At 44.6% G+C, this 25,339-nt stretch overlaps 1 protein-coding gene across 4 annotated transcripts in view; it reads left to right on the forward strand.

Annotated features, from left to right (window-relative positions):
• Nucleotides 1-25,339, forward strand: part of LOC125463859 (C-Jun-amino-terminal kinase-interacting protein 4) — a 264,228-nt gene that overhangs the window by 144,018 nt on the left and 94,871 nt on the right. For all 4 annotated transcript variants that reach the window (XM_059653600.1, XM_059653601.1, XM_059653602.1 and 1 more), the window contains one exon: nucleotides 13,942-14,095. In XM_059653600.1, coding sequence (XP_059509583.1) covers nucleotides 13,942-14,095 — 154 coding nt within the window. The remainder of the gene's footprint in view (nucleotides 1-13,941; nucleotides 14,096-25,339) is intronic.

Genomic DNA, 25,339 nt, shown 5'->3' on the forward strand with positions numbered 1-25,339 from the left:
CTTTGATATTAGAGCAATGTGCAAATACAGCAAGACCTGGACAGTAATCAAGTTTAGACTGATAAGTGGCAAGTAAAGGAACTGGTAGTTGCAGGTAGTTAGAATATTTAAAAGACATTTGGACGTGAATGAGAAAGGTTGAGAGGAATATGGGCCCAACACACTTGTGTGGAACTGATTAAGTTTGCAAAACCTGGTCGGCGTGGATGAGTTAAACCAAAGGGTCTGTTTCTGTGCTATGTGACTGCAGGATTATAACATTGTGCCACACAAGTGTCAAGCAACAACCATCTCCAACAAGAAAGAGCCTAAATTGCATTCAGTGGCATAACTGTCACCAAATCCCCCACTCTTTCCATTTTGAGGGTTATCCGCTGACGAGAAACTGAACTGGACTAGTGATAGCCAGAGCCAGATTAAAGATGGCAACGGAGTAGGACACTGTAGCCACAGCTTGATTGTTCCATTCTTCCATTTCTTCTGTTTTCTCCTCTTCTTTCTGTTTTGCCTTTTCCTCCTCTTCTGTCTCCTCGGGATCGGCCTCTGCCCTCCCAGCCCGGGGCCCTCAGGCCTCGGAACTCCCTCTGCCAGCCTAGCGTGGAGTCTGCTCTGCCCGCATGATATCCTCCTGCCCTGGTGTGACAGCCTTTGGGTAGTATGTGGTGGTCTGTCAGCCTGGCATGGCCTCAGCATGAAATTCTGGTCTCAAGGTGATTCCAGAGTGATTTCTCAGCCTTGTGAACCCTGAGGTGGTCAGAAGTCAAGGCCCGATGCAGACTGGAGGCTGGGTGCCAGCATGGATTGGGTTGGAAGACCATTGTTCTGAGCACTTCTTTTTTTCCCTCGATTTCATAATTTATTCCTCAAATCAGCCATGCTAGACTTTTTTTTACTTTCAAGAATAGAAACTGAAAAAAATGACCTCGGCAGTTTAGCACATAAGATGGCACCATTAGCGACAACTTGTACACTTCTCACCGTACTCATTTGAGTACATGTGACAGTAAAACTAATTCTAATATAAGGACTATGGCTACAAGAGCAGCTCAGAGGCTCAGAGTCCTGCAGCGAGTAACCTCCTGGCTCCTCACTGCCAGTCCACCATCGGCGAGACAAAGGTCTGCATTTCGATAAAATAATCCTGTGTAGTGGTTAGAACCAAGTGGATCTTGTTGACAATTTTGTTGATTGAGATTGGCCCATGTTAACAATCAGGGCATCCTGGCTGACCAATAAAAACAGGGACGTGGGAAGGTTGTGGCCTGGTGGTAGTGTCACAGGAACAGTGATCCAGAAACCCAGAGGCTAATATCTGGGTGCAAATTCCAGCCTGGATGATGCTGAAATTGGTATACAATTTAAAAAGGGACTTGCGGAAGACCTCCCACTTTCCAGGGGGGTGTACGGTGTAGAGAATGCAGCAGCCCCTGTAATGGCAGATTGCAGTGGTTCATGAGCTCCCAGCCCAACTATTTGTTTTGCAGCGCTTTGGAATTTGTGAACCATTTGGTTGTGGGCATTTCCATTCCCTTTGTAGTTACCTGAAGACCCTGTTGCTATGTTTTTGGTTGCACTTCAGCCCTACGCTCCTGATCTTTGGGTTTGCTGGTGTGGAGGGGTGCAGGCAGGTTGGAGGATCTTCTCCAGGGTTTGCCCTTTGGCCTGGCCAGGCTGGCTATTAACAGGTCCAGGGAGTGGGCCTTGAAGGTGGGCCAATTCTGCTGGCCAGCTGGCAGCCTGCACCCTTCTGTGGTTATGTTCGAATCTGGGTGTGCTTGGAGAGAGAGCACATGGTGTCCGCCAGTGCTCTCGATGCCTTAAGGGAGAGGTGGACGCTGCTGAGTGTGGAGTGCATAATTCCCCTTTAATTCTATTTTGATTTGATCCCTACACTCCCACTTCCTTTTTTTCCACAACAGCATTGCCCCGACTGGGCTCTGCTTGACACTGAGATAACGAAGTGTGGAGCTGGATGAACACAGCAAACCGAGCAGCATCTGAGGAGCACAAAAGCGGACGTTTCGGGCCTAGACCATTCATCAGAAAATGGGGATGGGGAGAGGGATCTGAAGTAAATAGGGAGAGAGGGGGAGGTGGATCGAAGATGCAGCTCTCAGTTGTGAACCATTTCAACTCTCCCTCGCATTCCTTCGACAACATGTCGATCCTGGGCCTCCTGTAGTGCCACAATGATGCCACCCGAAGGTCGCAGGAACAGCAACTCGTATTCCCCTTGGGAACCCTGCAACCCAATGGTATCACAAGCTTCAGAATCTCCCCTCCCACTATTGCATCCCAAAACCAGCCCAGCTCGTCCCCACCTCCCTAACTTATTCTTCCTCTCACCTATTTCCCCCCCCCCACCTCAAGCTGCACCTCCATTTCCTACCTACTAACCTCATCCTGCCCCCTTGATTTGTCCGTCCTCCCCGGACTGACCTATCCCTTCCCTACCTCCCCACCTATACTCACCTCTACAGGCTCCATCCCCGCCCCTTTAACTTGTCTGTCTCCTCTCCAACTATCTTCTCCTTTATCCTCCTTCGGCCTGCCTCCCCCTCTGTTCCTATTTATTTCAGAGCCCTGTCCCCATCCCCCTTTTCTGATGAAGGATCTCGGCCCAAAACGTCAGCTTTTGCCCTCCTAAGATGCTTGGCCTGCTGAATTCATCCAGCTCCACTCTTTGTTATCTCAGATTCTCCAGCATCTGCCGTTCCCATTACCTCCGCTTGACACTAGTTCCCTGACCATGTGGGTGTTTTTCCTGATGGTCGAATATTGACTAAATTATTTACACAAGTGGTATTTTTACTGAGCCCCTGCACAATGCGCACATAACACGGATACCGTGGGAGAAAATAAGCTCTGCTGCTGTACAACTGTGCTGATATTCCTCCACAGCACTAATGTGCAGCAGTAGTGTGGAGATGAAAGGAATATAAATTGTTATCAGGGGATTTAGAAATGGGGAAAATAAAGCAAAAAAATATAAACGGGATTCAGAATCTCCTCAGTTGAGGAACTGACTTCGAACTAGCTGGCCACAGCCACTGTGCTGTGCACATGTAAATAAAGGGTGACTTAGTGATGGGATACAGGCCTCTGTGTAGTTATTTCATCCCTACTCACCTCCTTGAGTGCAGCTCCCTCAGCACAAGGTGTCTGACATGTAATGCCTTGAGTACAGTGGGACCTTGATCAGATGGGCTAATGGGCTGAGATATGGCAGATGGAGTTTCAATTAGAAAAACTTGAGGTGTTGCATTTTGTTAAGGGAAATCAGGGCAGGACTAATTCACTTAATGGTAATGTCCTGGGGACTGTTGCTGAACGAAGTCACCTTGAAAGTGGAGTTGCAGGTAGACATGGTAGCGGAAAAGACATTTGGTACACTTGCCTTTGTTGGTCAATGAATTGAGTGTAGAAGTTGGAATGTCATTGCGGCTGTTCAGGGCATTAGTTCGGCCACTTCTGGAATGCTGTGTTTAATTTTGGTCACCTGCTGTAGGAAAGATGTTGTGAAATTTGCAAGGGCTCAGGAAAGATTTGTAAGGATGTTGCCATGGTTGGAGATGTTAAGGTACAGGGAGAGGCTGAATATGCTAGGGATATTTTCCCCGGAGGGATGACCTGATAGAGGTTTATAAGATCATGAAGGGTGAATAGTCAAGAGCAGGGGCAGGGTTGTGGGGGGTGGCTCAACAGTGTCTATAGTGGTGGTGATGGTGTGGTATGGTGGGGGGCACTGATTGGCATCAGGTTGAGTTCAGTAGCCCTTCCTCAGACTCTTGGGGTGCTTGGGTCACTGGGCCCAAGGCATCAGCTCTGGTTTCTCTCTGCATATGCTGCCAAACGTGCTAGGCTTTTCCAGGATTTTCTGTTGATGTTTTTTGATTTACAGAATCCACAGTTCTTTTGGTTTTTTTAGTGAATAGGCAGGGCCTTTTTCCCCAGGATGGGGGAGTCCACAACTACCGTGCATTGGTTTAGGTGAGATGGGAAAGTTTTTAAAAAGGACCTGAGGGGCAACTTTTTCATGCAGAGGGTGGCGCATGTATGGAATGAGCTGTCAAAGGAAGTAGTCAAGGTGGTTACAGTTACAAAACTTGAAAGACATCTGGATAGATATATGAATAGGAAGGGTTTAGTTCTGTTTGTTTAAACATTGAGGTGTTTTAGGAAAAGAGGTCTGAAGAGAGGAGACAATTACAATACGTAGAAAGAGGTAGCTGCAATTTGAAACAAAATTCCCAATGCACTACTATGTCTGATGCTTTCCACTTTTTTTTAACTGGAAACTACATCATTAAGCACTATTTTAGAAGTTTTCAAATCCTTTTAATGTCCCAGACTCTAATAAATACATCAAATGTAATTTTGAATTATGCAATGGTTAAGCCCCCCTTTTTAAGTCCTTTAATCACAACTCATTATGAACTGTGGGTAGTAACTGTCAGATTCCAATTCTCAGTGCAGAAAAAACAGCAAACTACATTCTCTTGGCAAATGTTGCTTGATCCAAATGTTCCTAGCACTTTATGCTAATGTTACTGAATGCTTTTATCTTGAAAGCAATCGTGTTTTTGTGCATCCGAGACTATTGCTGGAGTAAAACAATCAGACTTAACATCGTAAACAGTAGGAGCTGGCTCACAGGCGTATAGTCCAAGTTGAAATGGTGCCAGTATAACAGCTTTTTCAGATATACGTACAAACCTGAATACATTTCTGCTTTGCACAGAGAGCGCCATTCTGTGATCACCTAGTATAATCTAAGATGTATAAAGCACATCATATAGGCATACTGTATGGGAATCGTTCATTCAAAAAAATATAGTGGCTTGCATGACAAGAGTGATTGGGTTAGTGAGGTAAGCCACTAATAAACAATAGATTCAACAGTGCTGCAGGGTAAACATCAACCGTCAGATGCAAGAGAGACTCAGTTACTAATCCAAAAAAGCTTTTTTCTACAATGCGCTGTTCACAGCGATAGAAATTTAATGACCCTTGTAATAATAACACCAGAGTTCATGGGGCAGCTTTTGAAATTAGCAAAATGAATACCTAAAACAAAAACAAAGTGCTGTGATGCTAGAAATCCAAAATACAAGCAGAAAGTGCTGGAGAACACAGATCTGGCAACATCTATGGAGACACAAGCAGTTATCATTTTCAAATCCAGTATGACTTCTAGGTGGAAAAGAGTTTTATCTTGGAGACAAAGATTGAATAGCAATTGAAACTGAAAAAGAATCCAATAGTTTTCTTTTGCTTTACTGTACTTCCATTATTGAATTGCATTGCGTGTTCTACTTGATTCTTGCTCTTCATTGTCCTGCAATGCTCATTTCATTTACAATTTTTACTCTTTCTTTCAGTGAAATGTAATCAATATGATTTGTTGGTTTTTGACTCAGCAGTCTTTTCCCTGGTTGTATTCGCTCGGAAATAGTGAAGTAGGGGAGATGGGGGAAATAATTAGCTCGTCAGTCAGCGAGTGGAGGGATTAAGGCTGTATCTGGTGTGGACCTTCCATCAGAGGTATTGAAAGATATGTCACCAAGATGTTTACCATTTGCAGACAGTGATAGCTTGCTCCCTATTTCTAATACTTTATATGTTTGTTTCACACATTGAGATTATGGTATTAAAACAGGCTGATTATCCCACTTAATCCATTTTGATATTTAGCTTCCAGTCAAGCAGGTTTTTATTTATGTCCTGTTGTTCCAGACTGCTCAAGCCTAGAAAACGGCCTGCTTTTTCCCATCCTCCAATAATTTTAAAGATTTGTATTACTTTGGCCCACAATCAGCAAAATTTCAACATTTGTAACTTAAAGTTTGATACAGATTTTTCATGTAAGGTGCAATTGACTTTGCAGAAATGTTCAAGAAATGCTTGCACGTCTCTCACTCTATCATAACTGTACGTGTTTTATTCAGGAAGCAACAACATTGGGATGAAGCAAAATGTTCTTAGTTTGAATACAAGATGGTTGGAATACAAAACTAAAGTATTCGCTTAAATTGCTTACAATGTCTTGTCCTGAAAACTAGTGTTTTTAAAACTTCTACTTTGCTTGCATGATTATAGATTGAACTTGATTAACATCAGAGGTCCAAGGCATGAATACTTTGAACCAGAATTCTCTCTGAGTCAACAAGGTACAAATAGTAATAATGAAATCTTCTCAAAACTCGCTTGTAATAATGAACTTCAGGATCAAAACCCAAGAAATGATCAGAATAAATTACCACAACAAGTAATAATGACTAAATTACCATAATTTTAATTTTTCATAAAATTAATTCATAAAAATGTAATGCTAGAACTGTTGTGCGCATGACTTCTGAGAAATTGTGGCATTGGTGACCAAATTCTGTGGATTAAGTTGTGCCGATTGCATATTTGTGATGAGTGTCTGTGAGCAGGGCTTTTTAAAGAAAAACTGAAGATATAAATGGATAGCTGTCTCTGGTGTTGCTGTGACAGTCAGAGTATTTACTTTTGAAAATTGTGATGGACCACACAATGTATTGTGTTTCTTTTTAAATATCCTGGTGGTATTTCTGGTAGACTATTAATCTAGAAACTCAGCTAATGTTCTGGGGTAATAAAATGTGAGGCTGGATGAACACAGCAGGCCAAGCAGCATCTCAGGAGCAACACCACACCACCCACGCCCTCCACCTCCTCCAGGACTTCCAATTCCCTGGCCCCCAACACCTCATATTCACCATGGACGTCCAGTCCCTGTACACCTGCATTCCGCATGGAGATGGCCTCAAGGCCCTCCGCTTCTTCCTGTCCCGCAGGCCCGACCAGGCCCCCTCCACCGACACTCTCATCCGCCTAGCGGAACTCGTCCTCACACTCAACAACTTCTCTTTTGACTCCTCCCACTTCCTACAGACTAAGGGGGTGGCCATGGGCACCCGCATGGGCCCCAGCTATGCCTGCCTCTTTGTAGGTTACGTGGAACAGTCCATCTTCCGCACCTACACAGGCCCCAAACCCCACCTCTTCCTCCGGTACATTGATGACTGTATCGGCGCCGCCTCTTGCTCCCCAGAGGAGCTCGAACAGTTCATCCACTTCACCAACACCTTCCACCCCAACCTTCAGTTCACCTGGGCCATCTCCAGCACATCCCTCACCTTCCTGGACCTCTCAGTCTCCATCTCAGGCAATCAGCTTGTAACTGATGTCCATTACAAGCCCACCGACTCCCACAGCTACCTAGAATACACCTCCTCCCACCCACCCTCCTGCAAAAATTCCATCCCCTATTCCCAATTCCTCCGCCTCCGCCGCATCTGCTCCCACGATAAGACATTCCACTCCCGCACATCCCAGATGTCCAAGTTCTTTAAGGACCGCAACTTCCCCCCCACGGTGATTGAGAACGCCCTTGACCGTGTCTCCCGCATTTCCCGCGACACATCCCTCACACCCCGCCCCCGCCACAACCGCCCCAAGAGGATCCCCCTCGTTCTCACACACCACCCTACCAACCTCCGGATACAACGCATTATCCTCCGACACTTCCGCCATTTACAATCCGACCCCACCACCCAAGACATTTTTCCATCCCCACCCCTGTCTGCTTTCCGGAGAGACCACTCTCTCCGTGACTCCCTTGTTCGCTCCACACTGCCCTCCAACCCCACCACACCCGGCACCTTCCCCTGCAACCGCAGGAAATGCTACACTTGTCCCCACACCTCCTCCCTCACCCCCATCCCAGGCCCCAAGATGACATTCCACATTAAGCAGAGGTTCACCTGCACATCTGCCAATGTGGTATACTGCATCCACTGTACCCGGTGCGGCTTTCTCTACATTGGGGAAACCAAGCGGAGGCTTGGGGACCGCTTTGCAGAACACCTCCGCTCAGTTCGCAACAAACAACTGCACCTCCCAGTCGCAAACCATTTCCACTCCCCCTCCCATTCTCTTGATGACATGTCCATCATGGGCCTCCTGCACTGCCACAATGATGCCACCCGAAGGTTGCAGGAACAGCAACTCATATTCCGCCTGGGAACCCTGCAGCCATATGGTATCAATGTGGACTTCACCAGTTTCAAAATCTCCCCTTCCCCCACTGCATCCCTCAACCAGCCCAGTTCATCCCCTCCCCCCACTGCACCACACAACCAGCCCAGCTCTTCCCCTCTACCCACTGCATCCCAAAACCAGTCCAACCTGTCTCTGCCTCCCTAACCGGTTCTTCCTCTCACCCATCCCTTCCTCCCACCCCAAGCCGCACCCCCAGCTACCTACTAACCTCATCCCACCTCCTTGACCTGTCCGTCTTCCCTGGACTGACCTATCCCCTCCCTACCTCCCCACCTACACCCTCTCCACCTATCTTCTTTACTCTCCATCTTCGGTCCGCCTCCCCCTCTCTCCCTATTTATTCCAGTTCCCTCCCCCCATCCCCCTCTCTGATGAAGGGTCTAGGCCCGAAACGTCAGCTTTTGTGCTCCTGAGATGCTGCTTGGCCTGCTGTGTTCATCCAGCCTCACATTTTATTATCTTGGAATCTCCAGCATCTGCAGTTCCCATTATCTCTAATGTTCTGGGGACCAGGGTTCAAATGAATCGGTGGTCTAGTCTAGCACATTATTCAGCTTTTTATCAAATGCTATAAACTTTCAAAGAAACAAAACGGGATGGACCACTTGGCATTGTAGGCATTGGCAAAGACAACAGCCTGTCAACCCTGAAAACTCCCCCTGACTAACAGTGCTAAAATTGGGAGATCTAGCTGACAGATTAGTGAAGCCATAGCCTGACATTGTCTGTAAGTGTGATTCCATTAGTACGACTATGTCCTCGGCGTCACCATCACCATCCCTGGATATGTTGGCAGCACAATGGTAGACAGTTGGGAGGGAGTTGCCCTGGCAGTCCTCAACGTTGACCACATGGGGTCTCATGGCTTCAGGTTAAACATTAAATACCACCTGCTGATTACCAAGTAGCGTCCTCAGAATATTAGTACTTATCTGTGTGAACTTAGAGGAAGCACTGAGGGTAGTAAGGGTTCACAATGCTCTGTGGAGGGGGATTTCAGTGTCAACCATCAAGAGTGACTTGGCAGCAGCACTACTGATCAAGCTGGTCAGGTCCTAAAGGATATAGCTGCTAGACTGGGTCTGCGCATTTGGTGAGGGAACCAAAAGAAGGAAAATATATTTGACCTCATCCCTACCTATCTATGTCAACAGTTGCATCTGTCCATAACAGTATCATTAAGAGTGACTGGTGCACTCCTTGTGGAGACAAAGTCTTTCCTTCACATTGAGAATAACCTCCATTGTTTTGTGTGCCACTATCATTGTGCTAAATGGGACAGACCTCTCATTGATCTGGCAACTCAACTCTGAGCATCCATGAGGCATTGTGGGCCACCAACAGCAGCAGAACTGTTCTCCAGCACAATCTGCAACACTATGGCCGGTATATCCCCCACTCAACCATTACCATCAAGTCAGGGGATCAGCCCTGGTTCAATGGAGAGTGCAGGAGGGCATGCCAGGAGCAGCAGCAGGGAGAGCTAAAAATGAGATATCTTCCATGGTAGTTTCTCTAGGTTGACTACTTGCATGTCAAAAAGCATAAGCAGCAAGTGACAGGCAGCTAAGTGATCCCACAGCCAACAAATTAGTCCTGCAGTCCTGCCACATCCAGTGGAGAATGGTGGCGGGCAGATAAACAACTCACTGGAGGATGTCCCCATCTCTAATGATGGAAATGCCCAGCACATCAGTGCAAAGGATAAGGCTGAAGCATTCGCAGCAGTCTTCAGCCAGAAGTGCTAGGTGGATGATCCAGCTAGGCTTCCTTCACTGGCCCCCAGCATTACAGATACCAGTCTTCAACCAATTTGATTTACTCCACAAACCATCAAGAAGTGGTTGGAGACACTGGATACTGCAAAGGATATGGGCACTAGTGCTGCCCAGGTTATGTCTTGTACCTAAAGAGCAGAACAAATCTGACCCAGTCAACAATGTGCTCTCAATCATCAATAAAGTGTTGGAAGGTGTTATTAGCATGCTATCAAGTACCACCTCCTCAGCAATAACTTGTTCTGTGATGTCCAGTTTGGGTTTGGCCAGGGCCACTCAGCTCCTGACCTCATTACAGCCTTGGTTCAAACATGGACAAATAAGCTGAATGCCAAAGATGAAGTGAGAGTGACAGCCCTTGATATCAAGACTGCATTTGACTGAGTGTGGCATCAAGGAACTTTTGCAAAACTGCAGTTGATGAGATTTGGGCATCTGGAGGGCAAACTCTCTGCTGGTTGGAATTATACCTGGCGTATAGGAAGATGGCTATGATAGTCGGAGATCAATCATCACAGCTCCAGGACATCTCTGCAGGAGTTCCTCAGGATATTGTCCTCGACCTAACCACCACCTAGCTGCTTCCTCAACAAACTTCCCTCCATCATAACGTCAGAATTGGGGGTATTCGCCGATGATTGCGTCGTGTTCAATTCTGTTCACGACTTGTCAGATACTGAGGCAGTCTATGTTCACATGCAACAAGCTGGCATTTGTGTGGTATGAATGTTAGTGCTGCTATAACCATGACCAGTAACAGGCAATCTAATCACTGCCACTTAACATTCAGTGGTATTACAATCACTGAAACCCCCACTATCAACATCCTTGGGTTTACCATTGAGCAGAAACTTGACTTGCCACGCTAAACAGTGGCTAAGGTTTTGGAGGAGATTTGTAGCTCAAGTTGTGGGTGTTGAGGTTGGTTGGCTCACCGTACTGGTTTGTTGTTCCGTAGACGTTTCGTTACCGTGTTTGCTAACCTCATCAGTGCAGTACCCAAGCATGGTAACGAAATGTCTGCGGAGCAACAAACAAGCTCGGCGAGCCAACCAAGAGAGGCAACAACAGCAGGTCATATGCTAAGGAATTGAAGAGGAAAGGTGAATTATTGAAGAGAGATACCGTCATTAAATGAAAACACCACAGAAATATTCCAAAACAAACCCAGAAAATGCTGAAGAAACTCAACATCTGTGGAGAGAGAATCTGAGGTAACGCTTTGCATACAGTATGGGTCTTGTTCAGAAATATTCCAACATTGTTGTCTTAATTTGATAACTGTTAAATTTCAACCACCTGCTTCAAATTTTTCTAACCAGTAAATAGTCATCAGTAGTGTTGTCTCGAGTTCTTAAAACTGCTAGATAACTCTGAAAATTTTGGAACAAAAGGTTAATTTTGGAATGGGCAACTATTCATTTCATTATTGTCATTCATTTTCCTCACTAAGTGTGTCCTTCACCAAAGAAATGCTTGACCATGAAGTAGTGAAGAAAGTAATCAAAATCGAAGTTTACTCTTGCCGCACATGCATGTTTTAAAATATTATATCACTACAATGGGACAAAAAAGGTTTGATGAAAAATATTTGCCCCTTGTTAACATAATTGAACTAGTTGGAACTTTTAAATGTTTACTTATTTTCATATTTATATGAAGAAAAGTTGCTGGTCAGAATGTGCAAGGAAATAATCCTAGATATCCCACCAGTGGAGCTGACTGGTGTTTTTGTTTTCCGAATAATACAACAGTGGCGTAATTTCTCATCTTCTCAGATGAAGTGGGCTACTTTCTGTCTCATCTGTGATTTCAAGAGTTGCTAACGATACTCTGTACACATTGAGGAACAAATTCATTTGTGTAGATTTCATAGAAGCAAAGTGGTGAGACGGACTGTGGTGGTGCACTGGTAGTATCCATACCTCTAAGCTGGCAAATGTGGGTTCAAGACCCACCTGTTGCAGAGGGACTATAATTATATTTCCAAATGGTTTGATTAGAAAATATCTAGAAGCAAAGTGGATCGAGAAACAGATCTGATTACGTTTGTGCACTGAAGTAATTTATAATAAGCAGAGAATGCTGACAAACTGAAATCAGGCAGCAATGTGGAGAGAGAAACAAGGTTAACATTTCAAGTCCAGTATGACTCTAACTTCTCGATTGAAATAATTTATGGTTTGAGCTGCATTCATTTTGTAATTACAGTTCAACTAATACTCAAATACTAGTTGAATTCTGCTTTGGAGCTGAAAATGTGAAATGTGTTCTGACATGATTAGTTTGACTGTCAGATGTTGTTTTGGGCTTTGTTTTTCTTGAACATAGCACAGTAAGCATTGGATGAATTTCATTACAGGAACCATCAATCCCCATGCCAGTCATGTTTTGCTGATTTTGTCATACAACTGATACATTTATATTATGTACAAATGACAAGCCAGAATATTAAAGTAAATTAAACAAACATTAAATTTATTTAGTAGAGTGGTAATGATTCTATCCAATTTTTCTGTCAGATCTGAGAAACTTCTGCTGTGATGTTCTGGGACTGAGATGATTGTCCTTTAGCAATCAAAAGCATCTTCCTTTTTGGTAGTTATGATCAAACCTGCAGAATTTTCCCCTCAATACTCATTGACTCATTCTGTTAGTTTATGACTTGATGTTGAGAGGACTCATTTTCACCATATCTTTGAAGTTCTGCTGTTTTTGCCCATTTTTGGGCCAATGTTTATACTGTTGCTTGTACTATATAGGTGCAAAATCAGGAATTGTTGTGTCAAACCTACAGATGTTATAGGACTGGAAATTCTTTTTTTGGATTTTGGTTAACTGTAAACCGATAACAGGATTTTGTTTTGCCAGGTGTTTTGAAATCTTTCAAACTGTTATTTTTAGGTCACTTATTTTGATTTGTTTTATTATTCCTTTCATGTGATAAGCTTCACTGTTTATTGTCAAAATTAACTCAAAATTAACTCTTGTAAATCCATGGGCAGAGTTTTATGGTGTCCCACAAGTGTATTTGCAAGCTGAGGGTGTCTGCTAAACTCCACAGATTGCCCCAATCCATTCCTGCCCTATCCTGTAGTTTTACAGAGCAGGTGAGTTTCCAGACTTTAGACCCATAAGTGGTCAATAATCCTAAGGCTAACAGGAGAAGTTTTGGGGATGGGGATAAGCTAGACAGGTTACCCTACTCAGAACCTGGTAGGGAATGGGCTGCTGCTCTCGAGGGTCCCATTTTCACCACTGACAGTCCTGCCTTTAGCCTCATTTATTGTCATACTTGTAGTCTGTTTTCTGAGTCAGCCTCAACCAGGTGTCCACTTGTATCAGACTGATTCATTTTAGTTTTAAAATATTTGTTTCAAGCTACAACAAACTACTTTCAGGCATAATAAGGAATTCAGGCATTCTGACTTTTGTCTCTAGTGGATATTTTACTGTATCTTGACTTCCTAATGTGTTCCACAACATATTGTTACTGGAAGCCATGATTCAAAGTTTTCAACACCTTGATCTTCTAGACTGCCTTTAACAATCTAGTTGGCTCAGTTGTTTTGAAGATTGAAACCCCCAATAGTTATTCCATTGCCTTTGCTACAATCACCAGTAGTTTCTTGTTTTAACTATGATCAGTGGTTTAACTATTGCTGGAGAGCTATAAACTATTCCCAATAACATTTCTGACTATTCATAATCTCCATTCGTAAAATTATCCTATTTATCATCTGAGATAAGATCTCTTCCCGTTGCTATCCTTATGTCATCATTTACTATCTGGGCTGCTCCATTTTTTATATTTATGTTCAAGTTCAAGAGATACCACTGTCGAGTGAATGCAGTGCAATGATAAAAAAAAACACTATAGCTCCAATGCAACAGAACATTTGCTATTGTTGTTACTGATGTCTTTAAAAGAAGACCCTCCAAATGCTAAAGTGTGACATTAAGATTGGTTCAAAATAGCTTCTAGCTGATCTTGAGCAGCTATGTCCTAAATAGTTTTCATAGCTTAGCAAATATGCATAGCGGAACTTGATCCATATTTTTCCTTTGTGAACAGGAGAGAACCACCACGTTCCTTGGGTCCCTTTCAGTTGCCTGGAGGAGATGTTCTTCTTACACCGGATGCAGCAAGGGAAGGAACAGAAACACCTGGTACAGAAACCTGGAGGTTCAATGACCTTAGCCAACCAAGATCCAACACCAGCCTAAAAGTAAGATATAAACTTATGCAAGTACTCTAGATTTCATTGTGCAAATTATAGTTCAAAAATTATTATTACTTTTCCTGTAATTAGCCGCCTCTCACTTTAAAGAGAGAAATGACAAGCCTGTAAGCAAGAATGTTGGTGTATTGAGTTGCTGATTAGAAGAACCAGCCTCACCAGTCCCACTGCTGCAGGAACACGAGAAATGTGAGCAGGAGTAGACCATGTGACCTTCAAGGCTATTCATCATTCAATATGATTATCACCAGTTTTAGATTACATCTCCTCCTTGCCAACTGCTTCCATTATCCCTTGATGCCCTGAGAGACCAATAACAAAATGTGACAGATGCTGGGTATCTGAAGTTAAAACCAAAATGCTCAACATTTTATGGAAAGAGAAGCAGTGTTTATGTTTCAAACTTTAGGTTTCCACCAGAAGCCAGCATCCACTTGATGTTGTATGGTATATACTGTGTGAAGCACAGACACTGAGTTAAATTGGTTGGGCTGAATGGTTTGTTTCTTTATTATATATCATTTATAATCCAATTTAAACAGTGAGATAGATTGACCATCACTCTCCTTTGGTTGTGGGGTCAGGTGTCTGTATGATAAGAGTAGAATGCTTACTTTTGCTTTTAGAATTTTTACATTCCTCCTGTACTGTGTATTAATAATGTGCCCATTTTGGTAGTCAATGACAATTGTGACCTGTGGCCAAATAGCAATTTAAAAATGGGTTCAGGGCCCTGGTGATTTCTTCTCATAACTCCCACAGCAGCCTGGGATACAACTCATCCAGATCTGAGGATTTGTCCACTTAAAAGGCCACCAAAACTTCGAATACCTCCTTCCTATATTAGTTTGCTCAAGAAACTCACAATCTGTGTCTTCCCAAATTCTGTACCGACATTCTCCTCCCACGTGAAGATAGCTGTGAAAAGAACTCGTTTAAGACTCCACTGAAATCCTCCGATTTTTTTTTTCCCCCTTGGACCATAATGGGCACTATACTTTTCTCTGGCTGTTATTTTCCTCTTGATATAGAGTTTGTAGGGATTCCCCCAATCTCATCCACCAGTGTTTCCTCATAACCCCTCTTTGCTCGTCTAATTGCTTTCTTAAGATGCTGGAAAAACTCAGCAGGTCTGGCAATAACCGTGGAGAGAAGGCAGAGTTAAAATTTTGGATCTAGTGACCCTTCTTCAGAATTGTTCTCACTGTCTCTCTATGGGTGCTGCCAGACCTGCTGAGTTTTCCTCGCAGTTTCTATTTCTCTTTCTGATTTCCAGCATCTGCAGGTCTTTGGGGTTTTATTTTGCTTTCTTAAGATCCTGCCTGCCCATTCTAAACTCCATCAGGGCCTCCATTGTTTTGCTCCCTTTGTACCTGTTAAACACTGCTCTTTTCCTTTTTGTCCAACTATAAATATTCGTATGGATTGATGCTGAAGTAGCTGTTCCCAGCTGACCTTGGCCAGATCCTGACTTCTTGATTAAAATCTGCTCTCTCCTTCCCCCAGTCCAGATGGTGTTTTTGAAGACCATTTTTCCTGTATCCATTACAAACTTAAAACTTATGGTGTTGTGGTCGCTATCACTAAAATGTTCCTCCAATCCCACGTGGAACACCTTTCTGGCTTCATTTCTCAGAATGTGGACCAGCACTGCACCCTCTGTTGTAGGATAATCTACGTATTGATATAAAAAAGCTATCCTGAATACGTTTTAGGAGATCTACTCCCTCTGAACACCTTACACTATGATAAGTACTCCTAAGCTCTGCCAACAAAACCTTATTTGATGACCTTTGAAAGATATCATCCATCCTTACTACAGTAACTGACTCCTTCATTAATATTGTGGCACCACCTCTGTTATGTCTTGCCTAAAGAGCATACACCCCAGAAGAGACCTGTCAATCTTGTCCCTCCCTCAACTATTTCCAATGATGGCAACAACATCACAATTCCACATGTCAATCCGTGCCCTTAACTCTTCTCTCTAATCTATAATACTCCTAGCATTAAAGTAGAAGACATCATTGTACAAAATGCGGAGGAATGGAATTGTGGGAGATATAGCATTTTGGATCGGGAATTGGCTTGCTGAAAGAAGACAGAGGGTGGTGGTTGATGGGAAATGCTCATCCTGGAGAGCAGTTACTAGTGGTGTACTGCAAGGGTCAGTGTTGGGTCCACTGCTGCTTGTCATTTTTATAAATGACCTGGATGGGGGTTAGTAAATTTGCAGACGACACTAAGGTCGGTGGAGTTGTGGATAGTGATGAAGGATGCTGTAGGTTGCAGAGAGACATAGATAAGCTGCAGAGCTGGGCTGAGAGGTGGCAAATGGAGTTTAATGCAGACAATTTTGAGGTGATGCACTTTGGTAGGAGTAACCCGAAGGCCAAGTACAGGGCTAATGGTAAGATTCTTAGTAGTGTAGATGAGCAGAGAGATCTTGGTGTCCATGTACACAGATCCTTGAAAGTTGCCACCCAGGTTGTCAGGGCTGTTAAGAAGGCATACAGTGTTTTAGCTTTTATTAATAGAGGGATCGAGTTCCGGAACCAAGAGGTTATGGTGAAGCTGTACAAAACTCTGGTGCGGCCGCATTTGGAATATTGTGTACAGTTCTGGTCACCGCATTATAAGAAGGATGTGGAAGCTTTGGAAAGGGTGCAGAGGAGATTTACTAGGATGTTGCCTGGTGTGGAGGGAAGGTCTTACGAGGAAAGGCTGAGGGACTTGAGGCTGTTTTCATTAGAGAGAAGAAGGTTGAGAGGTGACTTAATTGAAACATATAAAATAATCAGAGGGTTAGATAGGGTGGGTAGGGAGATCCTTTTTCCTAGGATGGTGACGGCGAGCACGAGGGGGCCTAGCTTTAAATTGAGGGGTGAAAGATATAGGACAGATGTCAGAGGTAGTTTCTTTACTCAGAGAGTAGTAAGGGAATGGAATGCTTTGCCTGCAACGGTAGTAGATTCGCCAACTTCAGCTATATTTAAGTAGTCATTGGATAAGCATATGGACATACATGGAATAGTGTAGGTTAGATGGGCTTGAGATTGGTACGATAGGTCGGCACAACATTGAGGGCTGAAGGGCCTGTACTGTGCTGTAATGTTCTATGTTCTATGTTCTTCTCTTACTCCCTGGAGACTTGCTTGTCTGAACACGCTCTGCCTCGGTTCCTTTTCTCGGGTATACTGTGTCACGATTCATCTAACACATTGTGTCCCCAGCTCCTGCAAACTAATTTAAACTCCTTGCAACAACATAAGCAAACTGTTCCACAAAGATAATAAATTGTGAGGCTGGATGAACACAGCAGGCCCAGCAGCATCTCAGGAGCACAAAAGCTGACGTTTCGGGCCTAGACCCTTCTTGGATTCTCCAGCATCTGCAGTTCCCATTATCACTGTTCCACAAAGATATTGGTTGCAATTTGGTTTGGGTGTACGTTCACCTGCAGAATTCTCACCTTCCTTGGAAAAGTCCCAGTGATCCAAGAAGCTAAAACCCTCCCTCCTGAACCAACTCCTGAGCCATGCATTCATCTCTGTTCTCCTATATCTGTGCTGAGTAGGTTGTGGCATTGCAAATAATCCAGAAATTACCACCTTTTGAGGTCCTGCTTGTTTATCTACTGCCTAAATCCCTGAACTTTGATACAAGACCTCATCCCTCATTCTACCGATATCATCGGGACCAAAGTTTGCCACAGTCTCTGTCTTATCTCCCTCCCCTTTCAAGACGTTCTGCAGCTGCTCATTGACATCCTTGACTTAAGAACCAGGGAGGCAACACACCATCTTGGAGTCTGTTCTGCAGCCACAGAAACCTCTGCCTGTTCCCCGAACAAATCCCTTATTACTATTAGTCCTGCTTTCTTCTTCCTCCCCTCATTGACCGTCTGGCTGCATGTGGTGTCAGAAGCTGGGTTCTGTTTGCAGTCCCTTGAGGAGCCAGGTCCCTTCTCAGCTTCCAAAATCATAACTGCGACAGACCCCAAGAGACTACTGTACTCCCTGCTTGTTTGTCTTCGATTCACCATTCCCTTATTTCTTCGAGACACTTGACCTGCAGTAAGACCATCCTTCTGAATGTGCTATTCACGTAACTCTCAGCCTTGCAATATGGTATAGTGTCTCAAGTCACTGCCCGAGCCCCCAAAAGTGGAGCTCAAGTTTCTGGAGTTGGGAGCACTTCCGTCAGGTCCTTTCATTTAAACTAAATTTATGGATATGTAGTAATTCAATTTGAAGACTCAAACTGACACAAGATAATTCAATACGCTGAGTTAAATTTGCACGTAGCAGTAAGGGAGTGCTTCAGTATCTAAGTTGCTGTCATGTGGATAAAACATTGAACTCGAGTGAGCAGTCAGAGCTATTCCTCGTCATTATGACGTAAAAAGAGCATGTTGTGATGAGAACGTAAGGAATCTTCAAGGGGCTATAGGTAGAAAAGTTCAATGAGTAACCTGAAACTTGGTCGATGGAGCTTAATGTAGGAAAGTGTGAGATTCTTCGCTTCTATCAGAAGTTCAAAAGAGATTCACTGGGCTAATTCTTGGAATAAAGGAAAGGGTTGCTTTCTCAAGACCGGCTAAACAGGTTTAATCATTAGAGTTTAGGAGAATGATGGGCAATCTTATTGAAATGTACAAAATTCTGAGGGGACTGGAAAGGGTAGGTGTTGACAAGATATCCCCATGAGTGGGGAATCTCGAACCATGGGAAATAATTGCAGAATGAGGGGAACCCATTTAAAACTGAGATGTGTATGAATCTCATCTCTGAGAGTAGTGAATGTCGACAATTCTCTACACCAGAGAATTATGGAGGCTAGATCTTTGGATGTATTTCAAGAGGAACAGTGGATAGATTTTTTGAAATATTGATGAGTTGAAGTCTATGATCAGCTGGCAGAAAAAAGGAGTTGAGGCCTGGGGCTGATCAACTAGTCCCAGGTGATTGGCAAATCGCTGTTGTAACCCCCCTGTTTAAGAAAGGATCAAGACAAAAGATGGAAAATTATAGGCGGATTAGCCTCACCTCGGTCGTTGGTAAAATTCTAGAATCCATTATTAAGGATGAGATTTCTAAATTCTTGGAAGTGCAGGGTCAGATTAGAACAAGTCAGAATGGATTTAGTAAGGGGAGGTCATGCCTGATAAACCTGTTAGAATTCTTTGAAGAGCTAACAAGTAGGCTAGACCAGGGAAACCCAGTGGATTTTATCTATCTAGACTTCCAAAAGGCTTTTGATGAGGTGCCTCACAGGAGACTGCTGAGTAAGGTGAGGGCCCATCGTGTTCGAGGTGCGCTACTAGCTTGGATTGAGGATTGGCTATCTGACAGAAGGCAGAGAGTTGGGATAAAAGGCTGTTGTTTGGAATGGCAACTCGTGACAAGTCGTGTCCCGCAGTGTTCAGTGTTGGGGCTGCAGCTGTTCACTTTATATATAAATGATCTGGATGAAGGGACTGGGGGCATTCTGGCAAAGTTTACCGATGATACGAAGATAGGTGGACAGGCAGGTAGTACTGAGGAGGTGGGGAAGCTGCAGAAAGATTTAGACTGTTTAGGAGAGTGGTCCAGGAAATGGCTGATGCAATTCAACGTAAGCAAATGCGAGGTCTTGCACTTTGTAAAAAAGAATACAGGCATGGACTATATTCTAAAAGGTGAGAAAATTCGTAAAGCAGAAGTAAAAAAGGGATCTGGGAGTGTTGGTCCAGGATTCTCTAAAGGTTAACTTGCAGGTAGAGTCCGTGATTAAGAAAGCGAATGTAATGTTGTCGTTTATCTCAAGTTGGAATATAAAAGCAGTGATGTGCTTCTGAGACTTTATAAGGCTCTAGTTAGGCCCCATTTAGAATACTGTGTCCAATTTCGGGCCCCACACCTCAGGAAGGACATACTAGCCCTGGAACGTGCCCAGCGGAGATTCACACGGATGATCCCTGGAATGGTAGGTTTAAGGTATGATGAACGGCTAAGGATTCTGGGATTGTATTCATGAGAGTTTAGAAGGTTGAAGGGAGATCTAATAGAAACTTACAAGATAATGTATGCCTTAGAAAGAGTGGCCGCTGGGAAGTTGTTTCTGTTAGGCAGGGAGACGAGGACCCGTGGGCACAGCCTTAGAATTAGAGGGGGTAAATTTGAAACCGAAATGAGGAGACACTTCTTCAGCCAGAGAGTGATGGGCCTGTAGAATTCATTGCCATGGAGCGCAGTGGAGGGCGGGACTTGTCTTCAAGGCAGAGATCGGTAAATTGTTGATCTCACAAGGAGTTAAGGGTTACGGGGAGAGTGCAGTGGAGTTGAAATGCCCATCAGCCATGATTAAATGGCGGAGTGGACTCGATGGGCCGAATGACCTTACTTCCACTCCTATGTCTTATGATCTTAACTATGACCTTATAGAATGGTGTGACAGGGTTGAGGAGTTAAAGGCCTGCCCCTCCTGTTTCTTATCTACTAAACAAATAAAATCATGGAAACACTCGGAGTTAACAGTTGAAGTTCTGATGAAGGGTCATCAAGCCAAATTCTTAACTCTGTTTCTTCCCACAAGCAATGTCTTATCTCTTGAGTGTTTCCAATACTTTGGTTGTATTACCTTCTTTGGCACTTGGACTGGCTTGTTGTACTGGCTCAACATATGAATACTTTTGAAGTCTCATTACGAGACAAAGTGAAATGTGTATTTAGATGGGTGGTTTATATCACCATCTTTTTTTCAAAGATTTTGCGCATTTTTAACTTTATTTCTGGACTGTCTGGGGTTTGAGTTTGCTGGATGTTAGTTCAAATGAGAGCAGCATACTCTTTATTCTTCTATGGAGGATAATGGTTTTTCCCATTGACACAACAGTCGTTTCCCTGTATGTAAGCAGGGACTGGCTGAAATTTACACCATTTTGTGACTAATGCATTCAATAACTGACATTGTGTATGAGGAACTGGATCATCTTAGGATATTTTGTTGAACTTGTCCATTGAAATGATTTGTCATAATTCAGACAGTAATTAGTCTATTCTGGGAAAAAAAAAGTCATCGACCATGGATCAGTACAGCACAGGAACAGGCCCTTCAGGCCACCATGACTATGCCAACCATGATGCCATTCTGAAGTAATCCCATCTACCTGCACATACTCCGGCTCTATCCTGCCTGTTCATGTGTCTACCTAAATGCCTCTTGAACGGTGTAATATCTATTTCTGGCACTTTCCCTGGCAGTGTATTCCAGGCACTTACCACCTGCTGTTCGTAAAAATAGCTTTCCCCACACATCTCCTTTTAAACTTTCTCCATCTCACCTTAAACCTATGCCCCCCCACCCCCCAGGATTTGACATTTCTACCCTGGGGAAAGGCTCCAATTATCCACCCTATCCATGCCTCTCACAACGTTATAGACTCCGACCAGGTCAGCCCCCGGCATCCAATATTCTAGCAAAAACAGTCCGAGTTTTCCAAACGAGGTGCAGAGCCGGATGAACACAGCAGGCCAAGCAGCATCAGAGGAGCAGGAAAGCTGACGTTTTGGGCCTAGACCCTCCTTAGAGACAGGGGAGGGGAAGGTGATTCTGAAATGAACAGGGAGAGAGGGGGAGGCAGATAGAAAATGAATAGAGGCAAAGATAGGTGGAGAGGAGACAGACAGGTCAAAGAGGCAGGGATGGAGCCAGTAAAGCTGAGTGTAGGTGGGGAGTCAGGGAGGAGATAGGTCAGTCCAGGGAGGACAAGACAGGTCAAGGGAGTGGGATGAGGTTAGAAGGTAGGAGATGGAGGTGGGGCTTGAGGTGGGAGGAGGGGATAGGTGAGAGGAAGAACAGGTTAGAGAGGCGGGGATAAACTGGCCTGGTTTTAGGATGCAGTCAAGGGAGGGGAGATTCTGAAACTTGTGAAGTCCGCACTGATAGCATTGGGCTGCAGGGTTACCAAGCGGAATATTTGTTGCTGTTCCTGGCATTGTTGTGGCACTGCAGAAGGCCCAGGATGGACATGTCGTCTGAGGTACGGGACGGGGAGTTGAAGTGGTTCACGACCTGGAAGTGCAGTTATTTAGTGTGAACCGAGCGAGCATAGGTGTTCTGCAGAGTGGTCCCCAACCCTCCGCTTGGTTTTCCCAATGTAGAGGAGGCCACAGCGGATGCAGTGTACCACATTAGCAAATGTGCAGGTGAACATCTGCTTGATGTGGAAAGTCTGCTTGGGGCCTGGGATGGGGGTGAGATGTGGAGGCAGGTGTAGCACTTCCTGTGGTTGCAGGGAAAAGTGCTGGGTGTGGTGGGGCAGGCGGGGAGTGTGGAGCGGACAAGGGCGACATGGAGAGAGTGGTCCCTCTGAAAAGCAAATCAGGGTGGGGAGGGAAAAATGCCTTTGCAGGTGGGGTCGGATTGCAGATGGCAGAAGTGTGGGAGGATGATGCGTTGGATCTGGAGGTTGGTAGGGTGGTACATGAAGACGAGGGGGATTCTGTTGTGGTTGTTGCAGGAAACACGGGAGACACGTTCGAGGGCGTTCTCGACTAGTGGGGGGAGGTGGGAGGAATATTGCAGCCTGTGAAAAACAAGGACATCTGAGATGTACAGGAGTGGAATGTCTCATCCTGGGAGCTGATTTGGCGAAGGTGAAGGAATTGGGAATAGGGGGATGGCATTTATGCAGGAAGGTGGATGGAAGGAGTTGTATTCTAGGTAGCTGTGGATATCAGTGGGCTTGAAATGGATATCGGTTTCTAGGTGGTTGCCAGAGATGGAAACAGAGAGGTCCAGGAAGGAGAGAGAAGTATTAGAGTTGGTCCAGGTGAACTTAAAAGTTGGGGTGAAATGCGTGAAGTGGATGAACTGTTCGAGCTCCTCATGGGAGCACGAGGCAGCGCCAGTACAGTTATCAATGTAATAGAGGAAGAGGTGGGGTTTAGGGCCAGCGTAGGTACGGAAGAGGAATTGTTTCCACGTAACCTACAAAGAGGCAGGCATAGCTTGGGCCCCTGCGGGTACCCATGGCCACCCTGTTTGTCGGTAGGAAGTGAGGAGGAATTGAAAGATAAGTTGTTGAGGGTGAGGACGAGTTGGGCTAATCGGATGAGGGTGTCAGTGGAGGGGGACTGGACAGGCCTGCAGGACAGGAAGAAGCAGAGGGCCTTTAAGCCACCTGCTTGGGGAATGCAGGTGTTTCGGGACTGGAATTCTATGTTGAAAATGAGGTGTTGGGGACCGGGGAATTGGAAGTTCTGGAGCAGGTGGAGGGCGTGGGTGGTGTCGGTAGGGAGTTTCTGGACTAAGGGGAGAAAATGGAGTCCAGATAGGTGGAGATGAGTTCGGTGGGGCAGGAGCAGGCGGCGACAATGGGTCGACCAGGGCAATCAGGTTTGTGGATTTTGGGAAGGAGATAAAAGCGGGCAGTGCAGAGTTGGAATGATGAGGTTGGAAGCTGTGGGTGGGAGGTCACCTGAGGTGATGTGGTTGTGAATGGTTTGGTGGTCGGGGTGGCATCATGATCCAGGGGGTGGTAGGAGGAGATTTCGGAGAGTTGGTGCCTGGCCTCGGCGATGTAGAGGTCAGTACGCCATACTACAACTGGGCCTCCCTTGTCTGCGGATTTTATGGTGATATACTATCTCCGAGTTTTCCAAACTATCCTTACGGCTTATATATTTCAAACCAGGCAACATCCTCTCAAAATCTCTTTCACATTCTCTAAGGCCTCCAAATCCTCCTTATAGTTACCAGAAATATATATTCTCCTCTAAATGTAACATAACTAAAGTTTTATACAGCTGCAACGTGACTTGCCAACTTCTATCGTCACTGCCCTGAGCAACGATGACGAGCATGTTATTGGCCTTCTTTACCACCTTATTCACATGTGTTGCCACTTTTAGGGAGCTACAGATGTATGCCCCAAGATTCTTCTCATATCAGTGTTCTAAGGATCATGCCATGTAAGAACAAAGAAAATTACAGCACAGAAACAGGCCCTTCGGCCCACCAAGTCTGCGCCAATCCAGATCCTCTAGCTAAACTTGTCATTTACTTTCCACGGATTTGTATCCCTCTACTCCCTGCCCGTTCATGTATCTGTCTCGATATATCTTAAATGACGCTATCATGCCCGCCTCTACCACTTGCGCTGGCAATGCATTCCAAGCACCTACCACCCTTTGCCTAAACAACTTTCCAGGCATATCTCCCTTTTCCCCCTCTCACCTTGAACTCATGACCCCTAGTAATTGAGTCCCCCACTCTGGCCAAAAAGCTTCTTGCTATCCACCTTGTCTATACCCATCATGATTTTGTAGACCTCAATCAGGTCCCCCCTCAATCTCCGTCTTTCTAACGTAAACAGTCCTAATCTACTCAACCTTTCTTCATAACTAGCACCCTCCATACCAGGCAACATCCCGGGGAATCTCCTCTGTACCCTCTCCAAAGCACCCACATCCTTTTGGTAATGTGGCAACCAGAACTGTATGCAGTATTCCAAATGTGGTCGAATCAAAGTCTTATTTACGGTAAACTTTCCTCTATGTGTGACCTCCCAAAATACATCACTTCACACACTTGTCAACATGAAATTCCATCTGCCATTTCTCTGCTCAGCTTTCCAACTGATCTATATCCTTCTGTATCCTTTGGTGATCTACTTCACAATCCACAACTCCTCCAATTTTCATGTTATCTGCAAACTTGCTAATCAGACTACCCTACATTTTCAACCAAATTGTTTAGAACATGGGTCCGAACACTAGTTCTTGCAGAGCAACATTGGTGACAGACAGTCAGTTAAAATAAGGCATCCTCCATGACTACCCTCTGTCTTCTATGACCAAACCAATTTTGTATCCAACTTGCCACCTCACTGTGGTCCCCAGGTGACTTAATCTTCTGCACTAGCCTAGTATGAGGGACCTTGTCGAATGCTTTAGTAAAGTCGACGTAAACAGCATCCACCACCCAACCTTCAGTCATCTTTGTCACTTCTTCAAAATACTACCTCACCCGTCAAAAAACCATGCTGACTATCCCCAATCAGCCTATTCTTTTCCAAATGTGAGTAAATCATGTCTCTAAGAATCTTCTCCAGTAATGCCCCTACCACAGATATAAGTCTATCTGGCCTATAATTTCCTTGGCTATGCTTGTTACCCTTCTTAAACCAAGAAACAACATTAGCTATTGTGCAATTTTCGAGGACCTCACCTGTGGCTGAAGAAGTTA

Source organism: Stegostoma tigrinum, chromosome 22, assembly GCF_030684315.1.
Source record: "Stegostoma tigrinum isolate sSteTig4 chromosome 22, sSteTig4.hap1, whole genome shotgun sequence".
NCBI classification, from domain to species: domain Eukaryota; kingdom Metazoa; phylum Chordata; class Chondrichthyes; order Orectolobiformes; family Stegostomatidae; genus Stegostoma; species Stegostoma tigrinum.